Source organism: Humulus lupulus, chromosome 4 (genome assembly GCF_963169125.1).
Source record: "Humulus lupulus chromosome 4, drHumLupu1.1, whole genome shotgun sequence".
Taxonomy (NCBI): domain Eukaryota; kingdom Viridiplantae; phylum Streptophyta; class Magnoliopsida; order Rosales; family Cannabaceae; genus Humulus; species Humulus lupulus.
This window is the reverse complement of record NC_084796.1, coordinates 240,702,661-240,726,046: the sequence shown is the minus strand read 5'-3', so window position 1 is coordinate 240,726,046 and position 23,386 is coordinate 240,702,661. Positions and strand designations below refer to the sequence as shown.

The window sequence follows — 23,386 nt, the reverse complement described above, 5'->3', positions numbered from 1 at the left end:
TCTGATATATGCACGTTTACATTGCGTGGTTGACTTTATAAGGGGTCAAAGGTGCCAACTCAAGCTCGTACCTCAAGCTTGGTGTACTCTTAGCCCGTGGTGTCCATACTTCTGACCCGACTCCTTAGTAATCTCGTCAAGCCTTTAGTTACCTCGAGCTAGGGAAGTAGGACCTGGTAACAATAGCTCCGGGTACGTGACATCCACGTGGCTGATATAATTATGTCATTTCTCAGCTCGCTAATAGCCCGTGGATATTTAGGGCGTACAAAGGGAAATGTTGTTTTCAAAATAAGCCGTGGGAATGATTTTAGGGGGAGGTTATGTTGGGTTTTATGCCCTAATTAAAACTCAAATTCTTTGTAATCTCATTTTATTATCAATAAAAGAATAGAAATCATATTTTTTGACTTGGTCAATCACTTTGCTCACTTATTTTATTTTCATGATTATTTGTTTAATATAAACTTCTATTAAATCCCGAGTATATAGCTAATCTTATTTATAGTGACGTAATCACAGTGGAATATAAATATGATTATATATTCAAAACAAGTTAGTCCTAAGACTAGTCAGTACACAGGATTTACATTGACTTGTCAATCTGTGATATGATCTACTTACACATTACAGTGTTATGTTCTTTCCAGAACATTAGCAAAGTAGATAAGATCGGATGTATTTGTTACATCGGACAGGATCGATATTGACAGTTGATAAAATAAGTAAACATACCGTTATTATCTATTCTAGTCATATCATATAGTTGACCATAGGTCAATTCAATCTCAATTCTGAGTGGTTAGTATTCTAATTGATTTTATTATTTGAGTTTTTTGACTTGTTCGTTACCAGCTTACCTTACGGACTAGCCCATACTTACATCTTGGGAACTCGGTAGTATAATTGAGTGGGAGTGTTAATCATAGATATGAACATCTATAGCTTCTGATGAAGAAGTGAAATGATGGTTTCTTTTTAGTTTGGTTCAAGATGTTAAATGATAGAGATCTCATTTCAATAAATAAATTAGTTTACTGAAATATCATTTACGAGGAACTAAGTGTTTTAAGGATAAAATACAATAAGGGGTAAAACAGTATTTTAGTCCTATCTCATTGTAGACCATTTATAGTGGATTGAGTGACAATTGTGGTTGAAGCAATGAATAATTAATAGCATATCTATATTTGTTATAGAGCGTTCTATGAATTCAATAATGCAATTCTGAGTCTGTAGTGGAGTCACGATGAATTAATAAGTTGATAAACTTATTTGTTAGATTTATGATAACTTATTGAAGCTTGATTTCATAGGCCCATGGTATCCATTGTACCTTGGATAAAATCATTTAGGTAGTCTCAATTAATTGTTTTAATTGTCAATTAGAATTATCAAAGTTGACCAGGTCAATTTTGGATAGTTTCACAGAGTTATGTAATTTTGAGAATAAAAGAGAAATTAGGGCAGATTTATTAATTAAGATAAATTAGTATCTAAATTAATAAATAAGTTTAAATTAAGGTTCAAATTATAAATAATTAATTTGATAAAGAATTTAAATAATTAATTAATTAATTAAATCAATAGAAAATAATTCAGGCCTTGATTTTAAGTCCAATTGACTTATAATCAAATGGGAAATTTCACGGGTCTAAAGCCCATGATAATTTCGACCTAGGGTTTCAAATTGGCTATTATTTTATTAATTTTTTAATTAAATTAAATGACCTAATTGGGTCTATAAAAGGTGTGCTTAGAGAGAAATCAAAAACATAAGTTCAGAAGTTTAATCACTGGTTTTCTGATAGTTTTAGATTCTCTCTAAACACAAGTCATTTTCTAAGCCTATTTGTTATTTTCTTTTTTTCTCTCTGTATCTATGTCATGTGTTGAGAATTTCTCACTCTAGTCTAGGTGATTTTAAGGATACTTTGGAAGACTGTGAAGATTATAGAAGAATGGTTCAGTTCCTTTATAATACTCTGCGACAAAAATGATACAAGAGTTAGAAAAACTGAAGGAATGACTCTTTCATTCCGCTGCATAAACTGTATGTATTATTATCATTGTTTCTCTTTGAATTCAATTTTAGAAACATGTTCTAGGTTATCTCATATTAATTTGTTTAATATTGTATTTATATGAAAATAAATAAAGATCATGTATAAGTTTCCTAACAGGTTGCATCTCGAGAAACATCAGAGCCTACACCTCTGCTCGAACCATAGAAATCATCGGAGGGAGGATCCATAAAATTTCTTCAATGAAAAAAAAAGGCTTCTAATAATCTGATACCATAAAGGCATTCAATCCAGGAATAAATTATATTCACTCTTGAAAGTGTTATTAATTTGTATTCATCGTCTATTTGAGATTTACAATTCACACGTATGTATATATATATATATCTAGGAAGACACTAAGAGAAAAAATAACAAACTCCTATTTTCTAGGAATAAAAACTCTAACTAAAGTTGACTGATTTATTACTTTTGAATTACTCAACAGTATTGAATATTTCATTACCACTCTCGGTCCCTATCTTCTACAAAATGTTATTGTTCATCAAAGCTCATGTGTGGATACTCCGCAAAAGAATGGGGTCGCCGAGAAAAAAAAAATCATCTCTTAGCAGTAGCTCGTGCTCTTATGTTCACTATGCATGTTCCAAAATATATTTGGGGTGATGATGTCCTCAATGCTACTTATCTCATTAATCGCCTTCCCAGCCGGCCCCTTCAATTCAAGACATCGTATTTTGTTCTTCAATCTTTATATCCTAACATCTCTACAAATACTTTGCCAGCAAAAGTCTTTGGTTATACCGCTTTTGCGCACGTTCATTCCAAACATTGGAGTAAACTTGATCCTAAAGACATTAAGATAGTTTTTTTGGTTATTCTATCGGTGTTATTGTCACCTCACCAAAAAATCATCTATCTCAAGTGATGCCACCTTTGTTGAAAATACTCCTTACTTCACTTCCACCTCGCTTCAGGGGGAGCACAACCATCACGAGCAAGAAGCTCAATGGTCGTGGCGGTTAGAATTACCCCTAGCCATTCCATTCTCTTATGACCCAAAAATCAATTCTTTCTCTTCTCCTAAGCCAAAAAACCCTCCAACATCTCCTGAGACAGGAATCGATCAATCCTTAGAGCATCTATCCTCTAAGGAAATCACTGAAATAGAAGAACATCCTCAAGACCAAAACTTCTAGTATGAGATCCAGGTATATTCCAAAAGAGAAAGAAAAAAACAAGTTGTGGATCCTCATCACAGTCAAGAGTCCAATTCGATGATAGAACCACTTCCTCAAAAGATCCAAGTATTCTTCCCTCAGACACTTGGTTAGATCTAGATATTAATATTTCATCAAGGAAAGGAACTAGTTGCACTCAACATCCCATTTCAAAGTTCATTTCTTATTCAAAATTTTCATCTCCATTCGAAGATTTTTCCTCTAGTTTATTAGATGTTGTGATTCTCACAAATATCAACGAAGCACTTGGTACTCCTCAATGGAAAACAACAATTCTCGAAGAGATAAGAGAACTTGAACAAAATAGAACTTGGAGATTAGTGGAGTTACCACTAGACAAGAAGTTAATAGGATGCAAGTGGGTGTTCACAGTCAAATATAATGAAAATGAATCTATTAAGAGGTATAGAGCTTGGTTAGTTGCCAATAGTTTTACTCAAAAATATGGAATTGACTACATTGAAAATTTTGCTCCGGTTGCCAAACTCAACACTATCAGAGTATTACTCTCGCTAGCAGTTAACCTAGATTGGGAGTTGCATCAACTTGATGTAAAAAAATACATTCTTGAATTGTGAACTAGAAGAAGAAGTGTACATGAGTCAGCCTCTGGATTTTGAAGAATCTTTCAATACAACCAAAGTCCAAGCTAAAAAAATCACTCTATGGCTTAAAACAATCTCCTCAAGCATGGTTCAATCATTTTCTGAAAGCAATCAAAGGGTTTGGATATATGCAATATCAAACTGATCACACTCTCTTTATTAAACACTCAAGAAAGGGGAAAATGTCAGTATTGATTGTGTATGTTGATGACATGATTGTCACTAGTAACTACACTGAAGATATGACTTCAAACTCCTTTGCCAACATTTCTTTTCAAGGATCTCGGTGCACTTGGGTATTTTTTTTGGTAATGGAATTTGGTAGAAGCAAAAGAGGTATTTTTGTGTTCTAAAGAAAATACACTCTTAACCTTTTATAAGAGATAGGAATGCTCGGAAGCAGCCTAGCAAGACTCCAATCGAGCTTGGAGACAAGAGAATAATGTTTGAAGTAAGTCTGATTGACAAAGAGAGGTACCAACAGCTAGTAGGAAAGCTAATCTATCTCTCACATACTAGACCCAACATTGCCTTTGCAGTAAGTCTAGTCAGTCAATATATGCATGATCTATGTCAAGGATGTCTTAATGCAGTATATAGAATTTTGAGTGTAATGCCCCAACTACTCTAGACTTTGGACCATTAACGATAACTATACATAGACACTAATCCTTAATAAAACTTACAAGGAAAATAAATATTACTTCATTAAAAACTTGTAAAAACAGATGTTAAACTACATAAAACTCAAAGTAGGATATGTGATCCCATTGTTTTAAAAAGAAAAACATAACATAATTGATTACATAGTAAAATGCAGAAAAATACATAAAAACCATAAATAAAGAAACTTCATCCTCGAATCGAACTCTCGGCCCTTCGATTCCATTCCGCCTCAATACACATGCCCAAACTACCAAGAACCTTTCCCGCCACCAAAGCTATTTTCTTGCACATATAAACATAAAAGGAGTGAGCCTAATGCCCAGCAAGGAAAATCTAACACATAAACCATATACATAAAATTCATAATGTAACATAAAACATATCATAAACATATGTCATATACATACTATAATGGCCATTATTACTTGGGGTCCCATAAACAAACAAGTCATATGCCCATTAGATTTGTGGGGCTTACTAGCTAAGCAAGTCATATGCCCATAAATTTATTGGGGTTTGTTAGTTATACAGGTCATATGCCCAAGTCTACAAACATACATAAAATCACATAAATCATAGGTTAATCATAACACATATATTATAAGATAACACATAACATAACATATAGAATCCTATCCTATTTTCCTTACCAAAAATACCGGGATATGAGAACAGATTTGGGAGTTTGGAACACTCCTAAAAACTATAAATGGAAAGGTGAGTATACTAAAGAGAATGAGATGAAAAGAATGGACAACTATACCATCAAGAACTATACTTACCAAAATCCTTATGTTCAAGATCTTAGATTTCCTATCCAAGAATAAAGAATAAGGTTAGGGTGCTGAGTAGAAAACTATAAGAACTTGAAGAAAATAATACCAAATGAACTAGAGTTTTGGAATACCTTGAATGCTTTTATGACAAATCTAAACCTTGAACCGAAATCTGTTATAAGCCTTACTTCCCAAGTGTTTGGTAAGCTTATAATGATTAAGCTTATAATTCCCAACCCAAGTGTTTACACTCTCACAATAACCTAGCAACTTGCAGCCTCTGAACTTAGCTTGATGAATGAATAAATGGCTGGGTACTAGGTCCTATTTATAGAGTTCAAGAATGAAAAGATTTTCATTAACTTGAATAAAAATAATGGCTTTTTAAGTGAAAAATATTTGAATTATCGTTCAGCAGAGGTTGAAGACTCGTTCAGAAAGATGCTGGACTTATCAAGAGGTTAAAGATTTAAAATAAGAACGTTTTCAAAAACTTTCAAAATGCACTGAAGGAGTCGATATATCGCCCCCTGTAGGCGATATATCGCCTGGGCCAGCATGCCCGAGGCTCGTCGAGGTGCTCGTGTGAAGTTACGTGTTTTTCGTATCCCCGTACTGCGATATATCGCCCCCTATAGATGCGATATATCGGCATACGCTGAATATTTAAACACGAAATTACACAATTTTAGCTTAATTTGAATTGAGTAAACAACCTTGACTAAGTCCTCTAACGTTTTCAAAGCTGCTGACAAACCCTAGGATATTCAAATATTACTCTTAATAAACGTATTCCTCAAAAATACTTAATTATCATTAAACATACACATGACAAGTGTTACTTTCTTATTGGGTCTATCTAAACCTTATAATATAATGAATATTACCATCAATATCAGTCATATTAATCAAACCTTAGGTTAAAACTAATATTAACTATAGGTTAAACTTAGAAAATCTACAAGTGTTACTATGAGTGTCCAAATAAATCCCGATCTGAACCAAAGTCCATAGTCATAAAAATACTACTACTATTACTATTATACTACTATCTAACTAGCTAAGTAAAGTTCTTGGACTCTACATTGAGGTATTCTAAGCAAACACCTAAGAGAATGCATTTTCTTTAGAAAGACAACTGAAAGAAAGGTTGAAGTGTTCACAGATGCAAACCGAGTTGCGTCATTTGATGATAGAAAGTCTACATCTGAGTATTGTACAATAGTATAGGGTAATGTGGTATAAGTTTGGACGAAAAAATATATTCTTTTTATTGATTCTAAAACTGAGAAAATACATAGGTATTTAAAGAATACATAGTTGACTAATAGCTATGGAAAATCAGCACTATACTGGGAAGGAAATCGTTGTACAATTTATTCCTAGAAAGTTTCTAAAAAATATAAGGAGAAGATAATCTCTAATTAATTTACATTTTTCTACACTCCACCAGAAATTCTGTAACACCCTCACTTATTTTAGTTAAAACCATATCTGAGTTGTTACATTTTAAAACTATATCATAATTACTTTCAGAAGAAGTATGAATTTTTATTTTAAAAGAAAACTTATTTCACATTAAACATAAAGTGTGTCTCAAAAATATGATACATAAGTATTAAATAACTCAATTTGTTTTCAAAACATAACTCCACACTTTATTACAAACATACACACTGATAAACTGAAATAACCCACAAAAGGTCGATATGTTCATATGTACAAATCAGAGTCAGGACCATGCTTTAGTTCTCCTTTATCATTCACCCATTTCTTTCTCTTCTTGCAACACAAGACAGCTGGTAGTCTAAAGCTCACTAAGCAAAGTAATGCATGCAATGCTAATGATTACCCAATGCCAATGTACATACACAACTTTTAAAAATTTGGGCCCCTTAATATTGTGCACACTGTTTGATTAGGCTAATGCCTGCAGAGCTTGTTACACATATAATATAAAATCTCATGGGATCTCCTCTGGCTAGCCATCACCACAGTAGGGTGCATTAAAAATCTTATTCCATTGTTGCCCCGCCGGGCTCAAGAGTTAAGGCGGCCACACACTGTGATGTCAATATATATAATAATAACTTATATGGAGTAGAAATAAAAATGGGAACATAACAAACAATATAATTGGTTCACTGAAACCTAGCCCAAATTATTGGGCTGCCACTATGAGCCTAACTATAGGCCTCCGTTTACACTTACTTACATTCTGATTTATCTTTTCAAAACAGTGGCACTGAACTTAAACTTCTTATTACAACTTACTTTTATGTTGCATAAAACTTGCCAAGGCATCACATAATATCATGCATGGTCTTCTATCATAAAATAATTCACCATATTACTATTATGTCATGTATACAAATTTATGATGAAGTGTCAATACCACTTACTCACAACATATTCATATAATGCATACTTTGACATAACATGTAATTCCTGTGTTGCAGTTGAGTATTTTACTTACCTTCTGTCCAAAATATATTTCACCGTGTAACAAGTGGTGTCATAGGTGTTGATGTGCTTATCCTGACAATGACATGAATTTCACATCATAATGATGGCAATAAGGCATTGAATTATCATTTAAAAATATTCATAAAACATCATATATAAATCATGCATAAATTGCATTAAACCACTTAGATCGATCGTTAGATTTATCTTAGATACTTGGAGAAATTTTGACAAAATTCCCCTTAATTTTAGCTATCCCCAAATATCAAAATCAATCATTAGTCAACATCAAATAACCTGTCATAACCACATATCTCAAATACCAACATAATTCATCACAAACTTATCATGTACCGATTTTGATAAAATTCTAATTTCCAAGATCATCACCCAAATTAAATGAGTCCATGTCCATTCAAACATTTCTAATCATATATACTCTCTTATAAACTCAATCAAATAACCAAAAATCAGTTTGTACTCCAAGAACCACAAAAACCTCATAAAATACAAAATTTCACTTACCAAGCAATTTTTCGGCGAAAACAATCTCTTCTAGCTTTTCTAAACCTCAAACCACTTGGAAACCACCAAGAAATATCTTTAAAAAAAACACCATAGATAAGCTCTCAGCAAAATTCAAAAACACAATTTAACTTCCAAGTACAAGAACTTACCATAAAAAAGTCAAAACTAAGCTTAATCCACTTCTTTAGCTTTAATTTAACTTGAATCTCCTTAGAATCTCTTCAAGCCAGCCAAGAAATGTTTTTAGTTTTCTTTTCTCTGTTTTTCAAAGTCTTTGGTCATGGAAAGTGATAAGGTTGATGACAATCCTTTATTTTCAATGATTTGGCCTTATTGTATCAAAATTTGACACTTTTCATCTTATCATTTCACTTTTTGACTTATGAAAACTTTATCACTTCAATAATTTTGACTTAGTCATCTGTTAGACCTATTATCATTATGTGTGAAATACCCACACCAAACCTTAGGTCCGTTTGAGTTCATACACAATAGTTATGCTTGCCCGATTGAGCGTAGCGCACTTATGCTATGCTCGTTTTGACTTTGCGTCAACACCGCTGATTATGTATACCTCCCATCAAAACTTGATCTAATGGTTCTAAAACCATTTTTACTTAATCAATGAGACCTTAATCATACCTCAATTATATGTGGTATATCCACTAATAGTCAATTTTACATTGAAATACTAGTAATCGACATTGTATTATTTTTCACCGCTTAACATCTTTTGTCTTCTATATCTCACTTTTCTCACTTGATTTCATGCCTTGTCCATATTTTTCATCATTTCTTATATCTTGAGCACATAAAACACCCATAAAAGACAACTCAAACGCCACAAGGTTAATAATATTGAACATACACATAGACATCATATACACAACTTTTATACTTATACATGAAAATATTTATAAGAATATGCATATGCTCAAATTATACATATTGTATGATATGTAATGAAATACAATCATGTGATTATTGACTATATTATATCAAAATAATGTGGGTGCTATAATCCTCCATACCTTATAAAAATTTTGTCATCGAAATTCTCTTACCCAAATAATTCTGGGTATTTGGATATCATTTCATCTTCCCGTTCTCATGTCATTTCCTCAATATTTGAACTTCTGCACAAGACCTTAACCAGTGAAATCTTCTTATTTCTCAACTCTTTCTCTTTTCTGTCAAGAATTTTCATTGATTTTTCTTCATATGTTAGGTCTTTTTCAACTTCTATTGGCTCGTAATTTAGCACACGTGAGAGATCTAGAAAGTATTTTCTCAATAATGATACATGAAAAACATCGTGGACATTCGACAATGATGGCGGTGATGCCAGTCTATAGGCCACATTTCCCACATTTTCTAATAATTCAAAAGGTCCAATAAATCTCGGGCTTAACTTTCCTTTTTTTCAAAACCTCATTGCTCCCTTCATAGGGGCAATTTTCATAAATACCTTGTCCCCAATATTGAACTCCACATCTCTTCACTTTCGATCAGGATAACTCTTTTGTCTACTCTGAACAGTTAACATTCTTTTTCTTATTTTCTCTACTGCTTCAGTTGTCCTTCTGACAAGATCTAGACCAAGATACTTTCTTTCTCTCATTTCATCCCAATGAATTGGTGACCTGCATTTTCTGCCGTATAACATTTCATATGGTGCTACACCAATCGTTGCATGAAAGCTATTGTTATAAGAAAACTCTATCAGACACAAATACTTCTCCCATAATCCTTGAAAATCTAAGACACAAGCTCGGAGCATATCTTCAAGAGTTTGAATGGTCCTTTCAGATTGGGAGTGATATGTCGTAGTAAACTTCAATCTTGTGCCCAATGCTCTTTGCAAACTTTCCCAAAACAATGAAGTAAATCGAGCATCCTGATATGAAATTATAGATACTGGCACCCCATGTAATCTAACAATCTCATGAACATATAATTCAGCCCACTGATCCATAGTATAAGTCATGCGTATTGGAAGAAAATGTGCTGATTGGGTATATCGGTCTACTATTACCCAAATAGCATCATGTTGTTTAGAAGTCTTTGGCAATCCAACTACAAAATCCATGGTAATCTCTTCCCATTTCCACTCTGATATCTGTATTGATTGTAGTAAACCAGCAGGTCAAGAATATATTTTCTTTGGGACACATTATTACCTCTTTTGCTTCTAGCAAATTTCATTACCAAAAAAATACTCAAGTGCACCGAGATCCTTGAAAAGAAATGTTGGCAAAGGAGTTTGAAGTCATTTATTTAGTGTAGTTACTATTGACAATCATGTCATCAACATACACAATCAACACTGACATTTTCCCCTTTCTTGAGTGTTTACTTAATAAAGAAAGTGTGATCAGTTTGATATTGCATGTATCCAAACCCTTTGACTGCTTTCAGAAAATGATTGAACCATGCTTGAGGAGATTGTTTGAAGCCATAGAGTGAATTGTTTAGCTTAGACTTTGGTTGTATAGAAAGATTCTTCAAAACCCGGAGGCTGACTCACGTTGGAGAAATTAAAAGAAAAACAACTATATGCCAAATTTAAGAAATATGAATTTTGGCTAGAGAAGGTGGCATTTTTGGGCCATATAGTCTCAAAAGATGGTATTTTGGTGGATCCATCAAAGATTGAAGCTGATGGTAAATGGAATAGACCAACAAAGGTTTCAGAAGTAAGGAGTTTTTTTAGATTAGCAGGCTATTACTACAATCAATACAGATACCAGAGTCGAAATGGGAAGAGATTACCATGGATTTTGTAGTTGGATTGTCAAAGACTTCTAAACAACATGATGCTATTTGGGTTATAGTAGACCGATATACCAAATCAGCACACTTTCTTCCAGTATGCATGACTTATATTATGGATCGGTAGGCTGAATTATATGTTCAGGAGATTGTTAGATTACATGGAGTGTCAGTATCTATAATTTCATATCAGGATGCTCTATTTACTTCATTGTTTTGGGAAAGTTTGCAAAGAGCATTGGGCACAAGATTAAAGTTTACTGCAGCATATCACCCCCAATCTGATGGACAATCTGAAAGGAACATTCAAACTCTTAAAGATATGCTCCGAGCTTGTGTCTTAGATTTTCAAGAATCATGGGAGAAGTATTTGTGTTTGATAGAGTTTTCTTATAACAATAGCTTTCATACAACGATTGGTGTAGCACCATATGAAATGTTACACGGTAGAAAATGCAGGTCACCAATTCATTGGGATGAAATGGGAGAAAGAAAGTATCTTGGTCCAGATCTTGTCAGAAGGACAACTGAAGCAGTAGAGAAAATAAGAAAAAGAATGTTAACTGCTCAGAGTAGACAAAAGAGTTATGCTGATCGAAAGCGAAGAGATGTGGAGCTCAATGTTGAGGACAAGATATTCTGAAAATTGCCCCTGTGAAGGGAGCAATGAGGTTTTGAAAGAAAGGAAAGTTAAGCCCGAGATTTATTGGACCTTTTGAAGTATTAGAAAAGGTGGGAAAGGTGGCCTATAGACTGGCATTACCACCATCATTGTCGAATGTCCACAATGTTTTTTATGTATCATTATTGAGAAAATATTTTCCAGATCTCTCACATGTGCTAAATTACGAGCCAATAGAAGTTGAAAAGGACCTAACATATGAAGAAAAACCAGTGAAAAATCTTGACGGAAAAGAGAAAAAGTTGAGAAATAAGAAGATTTCACTGGTTAAGGTCTTGTGCAGAAGTTCAAATATTGAGGAAATGACATGGGAACGAGAAGATGAAATGAGATCCAAATACCCAGAGTTATTTGGGTAAGAGAATTTCGAGGACGAAATTTTTATAAGGTGTGGAGGATTGTAGCACCCACATTATTTTGATATAATATAGCCAATAATCACATGATTGCATTTCATTATATATCATACAATATGTGTAATTTGAGCATATGCTTATTCTTATAAATATTTTCATGTATAAGTATAAAAGTTGTGTAAATGATGTCTATGTGTATGTTTAATATTATTAACCTTGTGGCGTTTGAGTTGTTTCTATAGGTGTTTTATGTGCTTAAGATATAAGAAATGATGACAAATATGGACAAGACATGAAATCAAGTGAGAAAAGTGAGATATAGAAGGCAAAAGATGTTAAGCGGTGAAAAATAGTACAATGTTGATTACTAGTATTTCGGTGTAAAATTGAGTATTAGTGGATATACTACATAAAATTGAGGTATGATTAAGGTCTCATTGATTAAGTAAAAATGGTTTTAGAACCATTAGATCAAGTTTTGATGGGAGGTATACATAATCAGTGGTGTTGACGCAAAGTCAAAACGAGCTTAGCATAAGTGTACTACGCTCAATCGAGTAATCATAACTATTGTGTATGAACTCATATGGACCTAAGGTTTGGTGTGAGTGTTTCACGCATAAGGAAAATAGGCCTAGCAGATGACTATGTCGAAATTATTGAAGTGATAAGATTTTCATAAGTCAAAAAGTGAAATGACAAGGTGAAAAGTATCAAATTTTGATACAATAAGGCCAAATCATTGAAAGTAAAGGATTGTCATCAACCTTATCACTTTCCACGACCAAAGACTCTGAAAAATAGAGAGAAAAGAAAACCAAAAACATTTATTGGCTTGCTTGAAGAGATTCTAAGAAGATCCAAGTTAAATCAAAGCCAAAGAAGTGGATTAAGCTTAGTTTTGGCCTTTTTATGGTAAGTTCTTGTACTTGGAAGTTAAACCACGTTTTTGAATTTTGCTGGGAGCTTATCGATGGTGTTTTATTTTTTTTAAAGACATTTCTTAATGGTTTCCAAGTGGTTTGAGGTTTAGAAAAGCTAGAATAGATTGCTTTCGCCAAAAAGTTGCTCGGTAAGTGAAATTTTGTGTATTATGAGGTTTTTGTGGTTCTTGGAGTACAAACTGATTTTTTATTATTTGATTGAGTTTATAAGAGAATATATATGTTTAGAAATGTTTGAATAGACTTTGACTCATTTAATTTGGGTGATGATCTTGGAAATTTAGAATTTTATCAAAATCGGTATATGATAAATTTGTGATGAATTATGTTGGTATTTGGGATATGTGGTTATGGAAAGTTATTTGATGTTGACTAATGATTGATTTTGATATTTGGGGATAGCTAAAATTAAGGAGAAACTCTGTCAAAATTTCTCCAAGTGTCTAAGATAAATCTAACGCTCGATCCAAGTGGTTTAAGGCAATTTAGGCATGATTTAGATATGATGTTTTATGGATATTTTTAAATGATAGTTCAATACCTTACTGCCATCATTATGATGTGAAATTCTTGCCATTTGCAGGATAAGCACATCAACACCTAAGACACCACTTGTTACACAATGAAATATGTTTTGGACAGAAGGTAAGTGAAGTACTCAACTGCAACAGAAGAATTCCATGTTATGTGAAAGTATGCATTATATGAATATGTTGTGAGTAAGTGGTATTAACATACATTGACACTTCATCATAAATTTGTATGCATGACATAATAGTAATATGGTGAATTATTGTATGATAAAAGACCATGCATGATATTATGTGATGCATTGGCAAGTTTTATGCAACATAAAAGTAAGTTGTAATAAGAAGTTTAAGTTCAGTGCCACTGTTTTGAAAAGGCAAATGAGATTGTAAGTGTAAACATAGATCTATAGTTAGGCTCATAGTGGCAGCCCAATAATTTGGGCTAGGTTTCAGTGAACCAATTATATTGTTTGCTATGTTCCCGTTTTTATTTCTCCTCCATACGAATTATTGTTATATGTATTGACATCACAGTGTGTGGCCGCCTTAACTCTTGAGCCCGATGAGGCAACGATGGAATAAGGTTTTTAATGCGCCCTACTGTGGTGATGGCTAGCCGGAGGAGAACCCATGGGATTTTATATTGTATGTGTAACAAGTCCTGCAGGCATTGGCCTAATCAAACAGTGTGCACAATATTAAGGGGCCCAAAATTTAAAAAGTTGTGTATGTTCATTGACATTGGGTAATCATTAGCATTGCATGCATTACTTTACTTACTGAGCTTTAAGGTCACAGTTGTCTTGTGTTGCAGGTAGAGAAAGAAATGAGTGAATGACAAAGGAGAACTGAAGCATGGTCCTAACCCTGATTTGCACATATGAACATATCGACCTTTTGTAGGTTATTTCAGTTTATTAGTGTGTATGTTTGTAATAAAGTGTGGAGTTATGTTTATTATAAATAATGTGAAATAAGTTTTCTTTAAAAAAAAATTCAGACTTCCTCTGAAAGTAATTATGATATAGTTTTAAAACGTAACACCTTAGATATGGTTTTAGCTAAAATAAGCGAGGGTGTTACAAGTTGGTATCAGAGACTTGACCCAGCCAGAAGTGTGGCCGACAGAGACGGCAGACTCCTAAAGGGGGTGATTGTGACGGTTAGAATCCCGTAATCCACAGGGGGAAAGACTGGGTAAAAAACTGTACAATACCACATCGCCCAGGGAAGGTGAAGTGTGATGATTCTAATACTGTGTAGGTATGAAACTACACAGTTGAATAAGGCTTAAATAGATTGATGAGTACTACCTATGCCAACAAGATGCATCTTTTTTTCGGTAGCCCATCACTTGAGAACTCTAAAGTTAAGCGTGCTTGACCTGGAGCAATCTTATGATGGGTGACCTCCTGGGAAGTTTTTCCAGAAAACGTGCGACTGAGGACAAAACACGCTGGAAAGACTCGTGTTGGTTTGTAGGGTTAGTCGTCATTCTAGGAAGCAGCCAATGTGACGTGGGACATTACAAGTTCGATTGAAGTTATCAATCAATCCCAACTTGCTAATACAAGATTCAAAACTTGGTTTGAACAATCCCTTCGTAAAAATGTCAGCGATCAATAAAGACGTTGGCATAAAGGGCAAACAAATAGATCCTGCCTCAAGCTTTTCCTTGATGAAATGACGATCAATCTCCACATGCTTTGTTCAATCATGTTAGACGAGATTATTAGGAATTCTGATGGCAGCCTTGTTATCACAATAGTCTGTTTGCTATTGCTTTGAAAGCCTCAGCACTACTCTGAGCAATTGAACAGTAAGCAAAACAAAACAAAAAATTGGGCCTGGAACAGTTGGGAAAAAGCTTGGGCTTGGAACAACAACTTGGGCCTGGAAGAGTACCTTGGGCTACTGGGCTTTAGTCTGGAGGAACAGTAGCTGGAGAGAGACTCTGAGGGATACGGGGGGCCAAGTGTTAAAAAAAAAAAATTGCCAGAGTGTCGCAACGCCGGACTGGATTGCCCGAGACCTTTGGAGAGCTGCCTGGGGTTGTGCGATGCCGGAGTATTGACTAGAGACGACGCCGGAGTAGAGCGACAGGGGTCGGGTTGCGTCATGGCTGGCCGTCCGAGGGCTTCAGCAGTTGGGCTGGCCGTGTGATCGGACGTCGGACTGGTTCTTGCCGAGATCGGTGACTGAGACGGATTCGCCGGAAAAAATGGCAGTTGCTGGAATGGACAGAGAGGGTCGGAGAAGAGCTACCATGTGAAAAATGGTGAGAACTAATCACCTCCACTATCTTTTTATTTTCTGATATATTTTTATACACCTTATGGCTAGCACTATATATAGGCTATACAAGTATCACTCCATTAAATACAGAATAGGAAACGATTCCTAAGCCCCTAGGAAACCCAAAAGATCAAATCATTAATACTCTATTTCTCTAACTGTCAACAATATATATACTTATATGTTTTTTTATCAATATTGTAATATTTAAGGTACCACATCTACTATTCTACTAACAATGAATGTATCTGTTCTGTTGTTTCGCCATCTTCAACTTTCATAGCCAGTCCTCAAACATTGCATTTTTAGGTGATTTTGCTAATGAATCTTAGGAAAGCAATACAATTCAAGAGTTCAATTGGAAAATTCCCAAAAGTTGCACTACTTACATATTTCTAACAAGATATGGTTAAGCAAGAGTAAAATCAAACTTCACAAATCAGTAGAAAGGAAATGTTATCCATCCATGGAAGTTAGATAGTGTTTTTGGACTATAATATGCTAAACATTCTAAAGCAAATAACTATGGTTTCAAATGATTACAAGATTAAGCAAGTTCATAGGAACATATTTCTCAAAGCCTCATTGTAAGATGTACTGGGCAACTCAAAAATGTCGTGTGATTACTATCTAACATCCAATAGCCAAAATAAAAGTCCTGCAAGCTAAAAACTTAGATTCCAGAGGAATACATATAGAAAATGAATCAATGAAGAGATACAAGATGATGCTGTATCAACCTTGGTCTGCTCCATCGCAAAACATTTTATAGAACCTTCCTTACTCAAATAAATTCAGGTATTATAAAAATCAAGCTTAGAAGTCTTTGTAATCGTGTCAACCTTTGTCTACTCTCAATTCTGATTATCAGGTTTAGACCCTGTAACCACATCAAAAATTAATGTTTCATTGTCTTGTTCCTCATACTAATTAAGAGTCCTAGTTAGTTTGTTGCTAAAAGTCTTTGTTTGTAAATCAAAGCTTTATAGTTAAAAAATTATTCCAACTATTTGCTGATATATTCTAGTAATTTAACATTACTCAAATTTAGAAACAGAGCCAAGCACCAAAAAAAAAGAGATACAAAAATTTTGCTATAAAAGGGAACAAGTTAACAAGCATTTGCAGGAAACCATCTTTAATACCTTATCCAGGGATGCATCTTTTTATATAGTCTCAAAAAATGCCTTCCTTTAATCTTCTGCACTAATTCTAATATTTGAAATGCAACAATGCCACTCCTAGAAATATCTGAAAGAAAAAAAGAAGGAACAAGGATATTGTTAGGCACCCGAGAGTCAAAGAAATAGAAATAAATTAAGTAATGGGGAGTGCCAAAGATTTTCTAGAAGGTCAGTTATATTTTGTAATTAAAGAGTGTAGGTGGTTTTGAGAAGTGTAAGAGTCTTTCTAGTATATTCAAATAGTGCGAGTAATTGAAAAAGGGGCATCTATTGTATGAATTTTGATTAGGAGCTGCTGCTCTTGGGGAGAGGGATGGTCTCTCGAATACCACCAGGTTCTTTGTGTATACTAAGGGAGTTTCTTAGCTATACTCTTCTATTATGTGTTCACTGTTCTGGTAGCATTCTCTGTGTTGTGTGTGAATTTATTTGGGACCTAACAGATAAATACCTGTTCATCTGTCACATAAGTTCAAAGAAAATTTCAAAAGATTAATGACAAAATCTGGGCGAGCTGAAGGTCCATCAGTCTTGTGGACAACAACCACAACAGCATGTAAAGTTTTCTTCAAAACAACTCTTGTTTGTGGCATTAGACCCTCAACATAATCTACCTACAAAAGGAAAAGCTCTTCTACTTTAATAATTGATCAAAAGAAGAACAAGCTAGTTTTCGATACAATCCAAACCACAAAAGAATAGACATAAGAAAATCCATCTTGGAATTGGAGCACATTAACAGTGCATACAAAATTTTAAAAAGGGACCGTGACATAGAAATTATCATCTACTAATGCATTTTTGTCACCACCATAAATATCAACTACTTCAAATAATGTAGATCAAAGATTATGCATGGAAAAAAAAATGAAATACATTTTACAAAAATTGAAAAATGCTGAATTCATAGCAATAAAAGATGCAAAGACGTACCTCTAAAAGAGTCCCTTCCACCATGACCTCCAAAATCAGAGTGTCCTGAAGTGTCGATTATATTAATTTTTGTATCTTTACACATAATAATAGAAGTATTTTTGCTAGCAATACATGTATGTAAAAATAGATTGAAGGCTGGACTTTCTTTCACTTCACAGTTCACACATGCGGCTGTCACAGATTGAAGTACATATATAAATATATACATAAGAGAGTTAGAGCGATTTGAAACAATAGTGCTTTTGGCCCAAACCAGCTAAAGGATTGCTTCTGCGGACTGATGGGCACTTGAGGCTGAGGCTGACTGCTGATGGGAACTTGAGACTGAGGGATGCAAGAAATCTTCTTATAGTACTCTTCTTCCTTCCATTCATAGTTTGCTTCAAGCAAAGAACAACCACACAAGATGAAACTTTCGAAAGAGGGTGGCAGTGAACTTTCGAAAGACGGCGGCACCCCTTTCACTGGAAGTGACTGCAAGTTGGGGCAGCCATAGATGTGTAGTTCTTTCAAGGATGTGAGCTCTTGAAACCCCTTGTCGTCTAAGGTTTTAAGACAAGCAACGCCATCAATTTTAAGGGAGGTAAGACTAGTCGGCAGCAACCCTTGCTCTAGAAAGGACACCATATCTTCACCTTTATACCATCCAAAATCAAAGCTTATCAGATTGGGAAGTGCTCGCAAATTCCAATTCTTTCGAGACGCAATCACCTTGTCGCAGTCTTTAATGGTGAGCTCACGCAAACTGAGAGGCAACCCAAATCTCGGAAGTGACTCCAACTCTGGACAATCGTAGATAACTAGTTCTTGTAGAGAAGGGAGGAGAGTAGGCAATTTCTCAGGGAGAAACCTTAATTTGCTGCAATCAGAGAGCTCCATTTGAGTCAGAATTGGGCAATGGAGGTTGCTATCTGGTAATAATGTGAAGTTAGGACATCTATGGATAGAGAGAGTAGATATAGAGTTGATGGGGCTATTAAATTGCGAGAAAGACTCCACATATTCACAATTTTGAATTTCTACCTTCCTAATGTTGGGAAAGGAACCTATATGAAGCAATTCGAAGGAGCTTGAAAAATTCTCAATTGAAAGCTGTTGAAGGGATTCGTATTCGTAGGGCGGTAAGAACTCTATATTGTCGCAATGGCTGATGAATAGGTTTCTCAAGTTGGCAGGAACACACCTTTGATCAAAATTCTGAACACCATTGCATGATTTGAATCCTGCAAGCTTCGCGCACTGGTGGATGCTTACTTCATTAACATTGGGCATCATTGGAAGCGAAGAACCAAGCTCCGGACATTTAAAAATTCGAAGCTCTGTCAAAGAGGGTAAGAGGTATGGCAAATCTCCTCCGAGGCTTGGACACACGCTTATAACAAGTGATTTTAGCTTTGGAAAAGCTTCAGCATTTGGTTTCGGCATTGACCACTCCTTCCAGTTTGACATTCCTCTAAATTCCAAGGTTTCCAATGATACAAATGGTGTGGAAGTAGTCCCATAAAACTCAAGACCCACTGTCTCTATTGCATCACAGTTTTCAATCCAAAGAGTTTCGAGAGCGGGTAACTGCCCGAGTGGTGGGAAAGTAGAAAGTTTAGGACAGTCGATGTCGAGATATCTCAAATTAACTAGATGATGAAATGTTTTAGGGAGCTTGGTGAGATCCTTACACCCAAGTATCTTTATTGTCTGTAAATTGTACAACAAGCAGAAAGATTTGGGCAACTCTTTGATTGAAGTGTAAGACACATCCAAGTAGCGGAGATGCCTTAATTCACCAATTGAATTAGGCAATTCATTGACGTGTATATAACCCTTAAGAGATAAAAATCTCAAACGCTTCAACTTGGACAAATCTTCCAACACATACTGCTCTATTTTGTTCATTTCGTACAACGATGAGACAAGAGGCAAAAATGTACGCAAAGAAATTGTTTCAGAAATTGACTTGAATAACTCATGGAAATCATTCTTCCCATCTATGGCAATGTGTCGTGTATGCTTTATCAATCCAATTTCACACGACTTGTTTCTCTCTATGTGAATAAACTTTTTTCTCGAAACGAAATTAGCCAAGTCAACCATAAGATCATGCATCACAAAATGTTCACTCTTATAAGTACTACTTAAAGGTTGAAAAAATGATCGAGAAACTAAATCATTGAAATACTCATATCCCACTTCTTTTCTTGTCATATTTCCACTAGAATGTTCCAATAGATTATCCACCATCCATAGCGAGACCAACTCATCCTTTGTAAATGCATAATCTTTGGGAAACATGGAACAATAAACAAAGCATCGTTTCAAGTATAATGGAAGATAATAGTAACTCAATGTCAAAGCTGGAAGAATATTTTCTCCTCCAACTGGCAAATCAAATATATCACTCTTAGCTATTCTCTCCCACTGTTTGACGTCCGTAAAACACAAGAGGCTTGCAAGTGCTTTCACAGCTAATGGCAAGCCTTTGCATTTCTTAACAATTTCTTTGCCAATTCTCTCCAAGTCTGACTCCGTAGTAAATTCTTCATTGCGAGACACAACTTTTACAAATAACTTCAAGCAAGCTTCTTCATTCAACTCATTCAGATGGCGAACTTTAGTAGTTCCCATGATAGACGCAACTTTACGACTCCTTGTTGTGACGATTATTTTGCTACCTTGAGCCCCCACTTTGAAAACCATCCTCATCTTATCCCAAAAATCATATTGTTCACACCAAACATCATCCAAAATTACCAAGAACTTCTTTTCCTTCAACCTTTGTTGTATCTTCTCTTGCATCACATTTAAGCTCTCAACATCACAAGCATCTCTAGTTATTGCTTCATGGACAATTTTAGTTACCTTACAAACATCAAACTCATCTGACACACAAACCCATGCCTTGAGTTCAAAATGTTTGTTAACTTCATCATCATTATAAGCAGCTTGAGCAAGAGTAGTTTTACCGATGCCACCCAAACCCACTATTGGAATCACACAAATCTTTTCACTACCCACCTCATCTGACATCAGTGTTTCTTTCAAAATTTTCTTTTCATCATCTCTGCCATAAAATTCATAATCATCTATGGATGATATTGAAAGTGGCCTCTTTGATTGGATTCTCTCCACACCCTTTTGCAGATTAAGGATGTACCTTTGTTTTTCAAAAGTTTCCAACCTCTCAACAAGCTCCCCCATATCTTTCTCCCTATCTTTATCAGTTGAATTGAAACTAGAGAAAAACTTTCTTACCTTGCTTTTGTACTCTGCTCCCACCTTGCGTTTGAGAGCATCATATTCAATTTCGTCAAACAGATCCTCTGCATCTTCCAAAGCATCTTGAAGCTTGTCCAGCCACTCCTCGACTCTCGGGTTTCTCATCTGCTTCTGCTCCGCATCACCAAGTACCTCAGCAAGAGAGAGGAATGTTGTCTTCAGCTTGTCAAGAAGCCTATCGAAACAAGAATCTTTCTTTCCCCTTAAGAAGGTTGCCACTTCCGAAGAAACGATCTTCTTCAGCAGAAACTCAACGGAAGCAGAGATAACAGGTCCAACCACCAACTCTGCAGCCATGATTCTCCTCACTTGTTCAATTGCAAGTGCAGTAAATGATTCTCTGAATGTTTATCAGCAATGGCGATACTGAGAGGAACAACTGGACTTTGAAGAAAAAAGAAAACACGGTTTCTTACTGATGAAAAGCGCAATAAGATGAGAAAATAAAAACAATATGTATATGTATATATAAATATTATCCATTTATATAAATTGACATAACATCATATTATTTTATTAATAGAACATACTAATATGTATAGAAGCTCAAATTTCTATAAATATATATATATATATATAAATTTATTATGATTCGTGGCTAGCCACAAAATCATGGATTCAACAATAAATTTTATATATCAATAGTTCCATTAAAAAAATGATGAAATTCAAATTATTAATAAATTATTTGACACTAATACCTTCTAAAATGTAGAATAAAATATTATTTATTCTGATTATATAAATAAGTAATTTTTTATTTATAAATCTATTTTGACTTTACTAATTACTATTCACTTTATTTGAGAATTTTTAATTATTATGCTTTTTCTAATTAATATTGTTAGATATATTTATAATATTCCATTCATATTAGCTTTTTGTGTCCAATTTCACACACACTCATTTTGCATGTGATATATATCTATTAAAGTATAAATGATATTATATTTAAATAAACTAATAATTAAAACACACATAAATTGTATATATATATATATATTTTTACACATAATAATTATATTTAATTTCAACTATACCATTGAAATTGATGTGGTTCTACTTAAAATATCTATAGTTGTAAAATATGTATATACATACAAATTTCACCACTTATATTAATGATTGAAAGATTAGATGGATTAGATTAAATGACTTTTCTTATTATTATTATTATTACATTTTGTAAATACTTATATATTTTTATTTAAATTCAATTTCATATTATTAAACGAAATGTAATATGTAAATATATATATATATTTAATGTTAGTGTAGTGTGTTTGTGTGGTTTATTCTCAAGGCCTCAATATCGTTACTCATTTTTTTATTTTTAATCTATCTTTTTCCTCTCTTTGTAGCTTAATGGAGTATGGAAAAAAAATATTAAAAAAAATGAGGATCAAAGAAATAATGAAAAAATACTTAAGTATACTTCTCATTAGGATTTTACATTAAATGAATAGTATGAAAATATAATACAACTTAAATTACTTGAAAGAAGGTACAAAAATATAGATAATTAAAACTTTAGGTGACAACATAACAGTATTTATCAGTAAAAATAATAATAATAAACAAATGAGAAGAACAAAAAAAATTGACAGAAAGACTAAAAAAAAGGCTATGTATATAAAGACAAAATATTTAATATAGTGCTTTTATACATTAATTTATAAATTAAGTAACTATGAATATGAATAGCAAAGATAGAAGAAAATTAAAATAAGATAAATTACAGTGTAAAATAGAGAATATACCAAATATAATAAAAAATAGAATGAAAATTTATGTCCTTATCATTACTGAAATAAATAAAGAATATATATTATAATCATAATTATATATATACATACTAGGTGCAAATAACGTGCAATGCATATCTTAGTTTTATTTAGAAAATTTATTAATTATTTTTATTAAGTTTTTATGATTGTCATATAAATTTTAAATAAATAAATAATATCATATGTAAAAGAATGACATATAGACATATTAAAAGAAAAATTAAACAAAAATATTATTTATATATTTTTTTAAATAATACGATAACAGTTTAAATCACAAACTACCATATTTAAGGTACAAAACATTCATGATATTATTCAAAT

The 23,386-nt window shown here is 33.7% G+C and overlaps 1 protein-coding gene across 7 annotated transcripts; it reads right to left on the bottom strand.

Moving 5' to 3' along the window:
* Positions 1 to 4,559: 4,559 nt before the first annotated feature.
* LOC133831417 (putative disease resistance RPP13-like protein 1) lies at positions 4,560 to 21,715 on the bottom strand. 7 transcript variants are annotated; one of them, XM_062261695.1, is made up of 5 exons: positions 18,003 to 21,715; positions 17,521 to 17,683; positions 17,031 to 17,136; positions 7,789 to 7,850; positions 6,875 to 7,375 (listed from the first exon to the last, which is right to left on the bottom strand). In XM_062261695.1, the coding sequence occupies exon 1, from the start codon at positions 21,570 to 21,572 to the stop codon at positions 18,180 to 18,182; it is 3,393 nt and encodes a 1,130-aa protein (XP_062117679.1). In that variant the 5' UTR covers positions 21,573 to 21,715; the 3' UTR covers positions 6,875 to 7,375; positions 7,789 to 7,850; positions 17,031 to 17,136; positions 17,521 to 17,683; positions 18,003 to 18,179. The 7 variants fall into 7 exon arrangements, with proteins under 7 accessions (XP_062117676.1, XP_062117678.1, XP_062117679.1 ...); XM_062261692.1 differs by lacking the exons at positions 6,875 to 7,375; positions 7,789 to 7,850 and adding an exon at positions 4,560 to 4,818; XM_062261694.1 differs by lacking the exons at positions 6,875 to 7,375; positions 7,789 to 7,850 and adding an exon at positions 4,560 to 4,811.
* Between the last annotated feature and the right edge of the window lie 1,671 nt (positions 21,716 to 23,386).